The 7,750-nt window shown below is 46.9% G+C and overlaps 1 protein-coding gene across 2 annotated transcripts; it reads right to left on the bottom strand.

Moving 5' to 3' along the window:
• Window positions 1–984: 984 nt before the first annotated feature.
• On the bottom strand, window positions 985–6,489 carry crsp7 (cofactor required for Sp1 transcriptional activation, subunit 7). Of its 2 annotated transcripts, XM_088311879.1 has the most exons (4): window positions 6,363–6,489; window positions 6,018–6,201; window positions 5,013–5,087; window positions 985–4,732 (listed from the first exon to the last, which is right to left on the bottom strand). In XM_088311879.1, exons 2-4 carry the CDS (start codon window positions 6,087–6,089, stop codon window positions 3,014–3,016), a joined length of 1,866 nt encoding a protein of 621 aa, XP_088168005.1. In that variant the 5' UTR covers window positions 6,090–6,201; window positions 6,363–6,489; the 3' UTR covers window positions 985–3,013. The 2 variants fall into 2 exon arrangements, with proteins under 2 accessions (XP_088168005.1, XP_088168004.1); XM_088311878.1 differs by having other exon boundaries at window positions 6,018–6,486.
• Window positions 6,490–7,750: the final 1,261 nt, after the last annotated feature.

Genomic DNA, 7,750 nt, shown 5'->3' with positions numbered 1-7,750 from the left:
CTTTCTTTCTACTCCAAATGAAAAAGTGACCATATTGTCATATACAACGTGCATTGAGTATGCACAGAAATGAGTGTGCATAATAACAGAAGAAAAAAAAAGAGTGCAATCTAATTTTTCGGCCACAGGTGAGAGTGGCGATTAGAAACTCTAAATAATGCGGACTGCTGCTTTAAATCGATGGATAATATTGGCGGCAGCCTGCATGTGGAACGGATACCAAAAAATTCGGCCTGTATCTGCCCGATACCCAACGTGGTATCGGTACACGACTATCCCTACACAAAATTCTACTAGTTAACATTTCGCGCTCCACTTGTACTACCAGCTGTGACATCAGATTCTACTAGTTAATATATAGTGCTTCATTAGAAGTACTAGTAGCACAGTTGTCAACTTCATTCGAAAGCATAAAGAAATGCCAAGAATACTGGACAAACTTACTAGGTCAAAAGTGACACTGGTAGTGGAAAAATGCTACTTGTAAGCTACACAGTGGTTCGATTCGTGCACTTAATTGTCTTACTAGTGAGGACAAAGTCATTATCAGACAGTTGACATCCTTGATATGGATCCATCTTAAAGTCAGAATTAGAGGCCAACAGCGGCAAGTAACGGAAAACACGAACTATTCTTGCAATCAATTGTCGTACTAGTGAGTTCCAAGAGCATACTCGTAAATAAATTCGAGAATATCAAGACAATAAAAGTTCAAACGGCTCTCCATACGTCCAAAGTTACAAATGGACTAAGTGCGCCCCCTTCTGGACGATTAAATATCACGCCTGAATACCGAAATGACTCAACTTTGTTCCTTCAGTGGAATTGCCGTCACATAGAAATCGACCGAATCCTACGGACACACAATCAAATGGCCAAGATGAAGAATTAGATCATTTTATTTGTCAAACAATCGCGAGATGTTAAACACTGAACAAAGGACGCCCCAGTCAAAACTCCAGAAAACATTCTTATCATTCTCAATCAGTTGTAGCACTTTTATTGCGAGCTGTGGCGTGTGTGCACTTCTTCTGCCTTCCGCGCTTGCACCCTCACAAAAAAGAAAAACAAAAAGAGAGAGACCAGCTTGGAACTGATCACGTGACTGACTCCGAGCTCTCGCGACACATCAGCCAGCTGCAAGGACAGGGCCTCGCTCGCGGAAGCAAATGCAGATTTACAATTTACCAAAGGCACATTGGTAGGGAAGAATGAGCAAGTGCACGAGCCAATGTGACATCTAGTGGGATGAAGGTGAAGAATGAGCGGAAAGGGAAACGCAAAATCAACAACACGTGCTCACATAAAAATCTGTGCCACTGGGCTCTCTCTGTCCCCATTTTGTTTGGCTTGAAAATTGACAAAAATATTACAGTGAACTGACGCTACAATCGCAACATCTGAGCAAACCACCAGAAACTCTTTCGGCATGGATTGATTAAAGCGTACCTGGGCGCGGGGGAAAAAAACCAAAAAAACAAAACCAAAAACTGAACAAGCTCCACATGAACCAAGACAGTGGTGCCTTGAGATCTTTCACCATTGAAAAAAAAAATGGAATTGGCATTAATCTGTTTTAGCCACCGATAACAAACTTTTTGATTGGGTGCATTTTAATGTGTGTGTGGGGGGGAAATAGCCCTCTACTTTATAAAAACATTGACGTCATTAGATTGTAAATGATATTTGGTCACTTTTTGCTTCAGTTCAACGGTCATCGTGCTGCTCCTTCCGACACGAAGACGGCGATGTCAACGCTCCTCAGCAGTAAAATGAGGAGTTCTTCACAGAGGATAAAGAATTTGCATTTTATGCTTTCACACTTGAAAGGTTGTTCTAAAACCGCGGGAAACTTTTGTTTGTCAGGAAACATCAACTGGTCGAAGACTTTTTGGGAACAAATGCTCACTAATTCTATCGGCCAAAGTGCACTAAGTTGCATTAACTTTCACCACACAGTGCTTTAACCTCACATTTGCAGTTAGAGCAAAAAAAATAATGAATAAATTGACTGAAAGACGGCTCGGACCTCAAACAATTTGTGCATCTCAAGGCAACACTGTACCTAAACAGGGAGCGCTTGCGTAAACTGCAACATTCACGACCAACTTTGAGTCTAATATGATTTTGCTTCCAATTCAACTTTCATTGATGCATTTGAAGTTTCAGCATTTCAGCAAAGCAGTTTGAATTTACAAACTTGAAAGCAAACCTTCCAAAACACACTTTTATTTCTGAAAGTGGGAGACAGCGCAATCATGTGAAAGAAGACCATGGAATGTTAAGTCCAAATGAACTGATGGCCCAAAAAAAAAAAAAAAAAAAATTCTTGAAACATGGTGAGATTGACAACACTGCGACGCAACACAAGAAAAAGGTATGGAAGAAAACCAGGATGTTTATAAACATCACAATGGAAATCCTGTAAAATGTACTAGCCAAAATAAATAGATGTGTACATGACAAGAACTCTATAATTTACTCTTTTATAATTCACATAAAGCTTCTGGTAACTGCCAGCCAGTATTTCAGACGACAGACACGTTGATAGATGAACACCACAATGACGGCCTGAACAGGACAGCTCAACACCAGCCCACCCTCATATTGAACCAGAGATGGCAGAAATCTAAAAGGGAAGTGAAAAAATAAAAAAAAGGAGGGAGCAGTATTAACCCTGTGAGCCTAAAATATTGGCGACGTTTCCCGCTTGCAGGGCTCCTCCCGCCCTCTTTTCTAACTTGTGAGCTCGGAACTGCACGCTGCAACGGAGGGCCTCCGTCCTTCTCGTGGCTTTCAGCATGAAAAATGAACACAAAAGCAGCCCTTTGTATCACAAACTCAAATATTCTTTTTAATTTCTCATCTTTGACTTTGTACCAAAATCGCAATCACAGATAGAGGAGGAGGCACGGGAGCGATGAGGGAGTTTAGCAAATCTGAAATGAGCTCATCCGTCGTGGAGGGGGACAGAAAAGGCGGAGAAAAAAAAAATCAGGAGTCGGACGAGCCCTCAGTCGAGGCAAACGTACGGCAGGATATTCAGCTTGCTTTCATCCCCGTGAGGGTCCAACGATATGCACTCTGTCCAGTCGTACCAGACGTCCTTGGTGTCCAAACAGCCATTGACGCCCGGCCAGTGCCGGTTGTGTATCCTGTCCAGATCCTCGTCGTTGACAACCCGACTGACGCCCGGTAAATCCGCCGCGGGGCCATCGGCCTGCAAAACGTGCATTTGCCTCGACTCCTTCACTTCCTGTTCTTCCCTTTTCAGATACTGGGACATGAAAAAGTGTGCGCTCGGGGCCTGCACCCCGGACGAGGTGAGCACGTTGCTCTGAAGGTTCAAGTAGGACTGGATGATTTCGTTTCTGGACAGCTCCTTCCAGTTTGTCTGGTGAAAAGGATTGGGGTTGGCGTTGGCGTTTGGATTGGGGTTGGGCCCCGCCCCCGCCCCCTGCACCGGCACCGCGGCCTGCGGGACACTCGCTTCAGTTCTCTGCCTGGACTCCACGACAGGCTCGGGAGTGGGCGCTTCCTCGGACTGAGAAGGCTCTTTATGGATGAGGGGCTTGATTTGACGCGTGACCGGGTCAAATGTGAGCCTGCGTTCTTTTAACCGCACCGGCTTCGTGGTGTCCTCGATTTTCTGACCATCTAAGTTGACAGAGTAGTCTCTAGAACGGTACTTCCTCCTCTTATACTCCGAGCCGGAAGTGTGCGAGCCGTCCGTGTCGTCCCAGACGGCCGCGGCCGTTTCGGGCGCCGGCCGATGCAGTTCTGAGTTGTGTTGCGGGCGAGGAGGAGGAGGAGCGGGAGAGACCGAAGGGGATTCCAGTGTCGCGGGTAAGTCTTGTGGGGTGCAATGAGAGGGGCGCTCCGGCGAGCTCGCCCAGTGCGTTGACGATCTCTGGGAAGAGTGAGCACTTGGAGCCGGGGGGGACGCGGGCCGGGGTAAAGGCAAGGGTGATTCCCTGGACGAAGGGCTGGGGACAGATGTCAGCATTTGTGCATACGCTGCAGAGCGCTTGGTGGCGGCGTCTTGCTTTGTGCTCCTCGGACTGGTGGAAAGGCCGCGGGGACTCCTGGCTTGGTAAGGCCCGTCGCCAGCGCCAGCGCCGCCGCCGCCGCCGCCATCTTCCATTCTGGCCTGCTGCTGCATAACAGCAACCTTGATTAAAGACGAAGTGCTTGGGAGTTTGGCCACACCGGGCGAGCTGGGCCGAGGCTTGACCGCATTGACGGGAATTCTGTTCATTTTGTCATTGTCAAGGTGCTCAATCCGAGATCGGTCAGGAGACGGGACGACGTCCTGGTCGAGCAGGTTGTCCGGGCTGTCCGCAATGCCGTTGGTGGGCGGCGGTGAAACAGAGTTATCGTAAGAAGACAACTTGCAGATTTTTTCCGGCAAGTGCACGCCACTGTCTCTGTATTCGGCCCGGCGCTTGCGGCCGCTTGATTTTTCAGCTTTTGGCGAGTACGTGTTGTGAACGTCATTTCTGACTTTGACTTCAGGGCATCCCTTGGCCGCCAGAGAGATTTCCGGCGGCGAGGCTTCCGTCCGGCAAGGATGCGAGCTGCCATTGGTGGAACCGGGAGCGCTCGCGGCCACCGCAGGGCCGGGTTCAATCAGCTTTTGCCAGTTTCGCAAGAGCTTCTTGGCCCGCTTGGCAAGGTCTTCATCCTTGGTCTTCTTGCGTACATCGTTGATCAGCTTTCCCAGTCGGGTTTCCTAAAGCAAACGTGTGTTAGGGAGAAATCACGCTCTTAAAAGCCACTTTTCCACTGCACGGCTCAGCTTTACTCGCTTTAGTTTTCCACTCCACAATAGTATCGCATCCGTTGGAACGAGACATGCTAACAAGCAATGCAAAGACGGTAATCTCGCATGTTTTAGCAGTTTACCATTCTCATTTTTTTCCTGCTCACCTATTTGCTTGTTAATAGCGAGTACAGCCTTGCTTAGACCATGGGGCAAAATTCTACAGAAATTAAGTGTGCATTGCTCTCACCTCAAGTGCTTCTTTGGTGATAGGATACTTCTCAAGACAGGTAATCACCTCAAGTACAACCACCATATTGCATATCTGCAAGAAAAAAACAATTGGCATTTGGACGCTCCCCCAAAAAACACGTAATGTATTTGAGATAGATGAAAATATTTCGCCGCAAACAAGCGTGTGTGTAACGGGACAAGTTAGCAACGAGCTACGGACATTAGCTACAAAGTAATGAGGGTCGTTCAAAAGTACTCAGCAATGTGTCAACTGAGGGGTGAAAAAAGACTTCACTGAAGCAAACAAAGGCGAACTTGCGTCACGGGAGCGTTTTAAACAACAGTCAGTACGTTCTTTACATAAACGAAACGAGACAGTCATTTTTAGGAAGCCAAAGTCAACCCTTGTGTGTGAACATTTACCTGCGATAATGTTAGCCGACGATGCTAATGCTACCAAGTTGAGTCGGAAGGTTCGCTCGCTCTTTTCAAGCTAGCTTCCCCAAGCTACGAGTTCGCTAGCCGCATCCGACACTTGTTTAACGGGGAAACGGGGGCCTTTTGCGGTGGGCAGCCAATCTCTCGTCCGTTAGATGAACGTGGACGATGATTCCGAAACATTGAAGTTAACCGGCGGCGCGTTTATTCGAATTATTCCGGGTTTAAGTTAAAAATGCTACTTCCCTGCTTTGGTGTTAGGGCTAGCATGCTAGCATGCTAACGCAGCGTGCTAACGGACTTGGTGGGTCCAAGCAGCCAAGGGGGGGGGGGAAGAGAACCAGCCACTGTTGCTAAATTAGCTTCCAAGCTGTCAACTCGACTACCTGCGGGGAGCCTCTCCTCCCTTTTTTCACACATTCGCCATTGTCAGTGACAACAGACAACCTGAGGCCAAATAGCTTTTCAAACAAATGGCCACGGAATGCAAACATTAGACTCGGGCGCCTTAAGTTGGGAGTTTGCCGGACTTGCATGCAAAGAGGCTAACATTAGCAGCGATAGCCACTTTAGCTTTACTCACATTGCTCTGACTGTCGATGGCCTGCAGCAGCCGGTCCCTCATCTGCTGCGGGGTTGCCGACACCGTTGTCATTGCCCGGAGGATGGAGGGAGGAATCCTCCAAAATGGAAACCGACAGACAATCGTGACTCAAACGCCGCCGCGGTGACTCAACGGGCGTCCGCACAGCATTTTTCTCGGTCGCCTGGAAGGTAGACAAGTCAGTCTCCCCCCCCCCGCTCACATGGAGCCCCCCTCCTTCCCCGGTCGGGATAATGTATGTGCCGTGTTGTGTGGAGCACAGGAGGATTGCTGCCCGCCTGCCTGCCTGCCTTGCTCGGCGTTGTGGCGACTGGCGAGACTCACTAGCAGCTGCTGGAGCTCTCAACGGCCTCGCGGTGCATGCTGGGCACTCGCTCACTCTGACGTCCGCGCCGCCGACGCCGACGCCGAGTAAACATCCACGCCGCGCGTGCACCCTCGCTCCCCGGCCTGCCTCCTTTGTAAGCCGCGGTACCCCCCACCTCTGCCCCCCCCCCCCGCCTCACCTTCCTCCCAGTGGATCAGTACACACTCTCAGTGCATTAAGTAGAACACGTGAAAGGTGGGGAAAGTATTGGATCGTTACTTAAAAAGAGAGAAGTACTGAAATGACACTTGAGCGGTGGAAAAAGTACTGACATTTTGTACTTGAATGGAAATAGATACTTCAAAAAAGACTAGTAGAAGTAGAAGCACTGATTGGAGTCCTTCAGAGGTAGCATTCGTGCTCAACGTTGTACTTAAGTAGAAGTAGATACTTGTGTAAAAGACTAAAGTAAAAGTAGAAACAAAGGTACTCGCAGATGTAAGTGGCAATTGTGTAAAAAGAGACGCAAGTAGAAGTACTGATTGAACTCATTCACTGGAGGAAATCAAGTACTCACCTTCTGTACTTCATTAGAACTCGATACTTGTGAAAACTAAAAGTCCAGAGTCGCATCCTTAAAGCCTTTATCTCACCGAGCGGCCAAGGTTTGTCATTTAGATCAGAAATATTTTATTTTTGCTCTGCTCGGTCAATGTTGCAAACAATTTGCAAGGACGTTTGACAGACATTCCTAAATAGTTGTAAACAGTTTTCTTGCCATCACATTTTGAACATGTTCAAAAGTTCTTTGCGAGAAGAAAAACATAAAAATTGTAGGCAAATATATTTTGTACTTAGAGGGGGCCAAAAAAATACTCACTTGCTCTACTCGAGTCGAAATACAGCTTCTAAAATTAGAAATTCTAATCTGAATCCTTCAGATGGGGTTAAAATATGCACATTGTTTACTTAACCACGAGTACAGATGGCTACGGGTGTAAAAAAGTTACTAAAAACTTGAAGAATTAATTAAAGCCTTCAAAAGTGGCAAAAAAAAGTCCTCACTTGCTGTACTTGAGTAGAATGTGCAGATACATAGGTAAAAAAAAAAAGAGACTCGTTGAAGTGCCGATTTGACTCCTTCATAGGTGGCAAAAAGGTACTCACACTCTGTACTTAAGTACAAATACAGATACTTGTATAGAAAGACTAAAATTTGAAGTACAAATGCGAGGCCTTCCGTTTCGAGGGGCCAAAAATATGCACATTCTCTACTTGAGTACAGAATAAGTACAGATGTGGAAAAAAATAAGATAGAAAAAAAATGGAGTATTCATTAATCTGCTTCCGAGGTGGCAAAATATACACACTGTACTCGAGTACAAGTACAGATACTTTGGTAAAA

Source organism: Idiotropiscis lumnitzeri, chromosome 12, assembly GCF_059441095.1.
Source record: "Idiotropiscis lumnitzeri isolate Australia: NSW breed Sydney's pygmy pipehorse chromosome 12, RoL_Ilum_1.0, whole genome shotgun sequence".
Classification (NCBI taxonomy): Eukaryota; Metazoa; Chordata; class Actinopteri; order Syngnathiformes; family Syngnathidae; genus Idiotropiscis; species Idiotropiscis lumnitzeri.
Note: the sequence above shows the minus strand (reverse complement) of the source record. Positions and strands in the feature narration are given on the sequence as shown.

What these genes read in the sequence shown, in the direction of transcription:
- crsp7 (XM_088311879.1), bottom strand. Translation starts at nt 6,089, where the DNA reads ATGACAACGGTGTCGGCAACCCCGCAGCAGATGAGGGACCGGCTGCTG. An exon ending in CCATCGACAGTCAGAGCAAT is followed by an intron (nt 5,088 to 6,017) that starts GTGAGTAAAGCT and finishes TTTTTCTTGCAG; the next exon opens with ATATGCAATATGGTGGTTGT. An exon ending in TCACCAAAGAAGCACTTGAG is followed by an intron (nt 4,733 to 5,012) that starts GTGAGAGCAATG and finishes CGTTTGCTTTAG; the next exon opens with GAAACCCGACTGGGAAAGCT.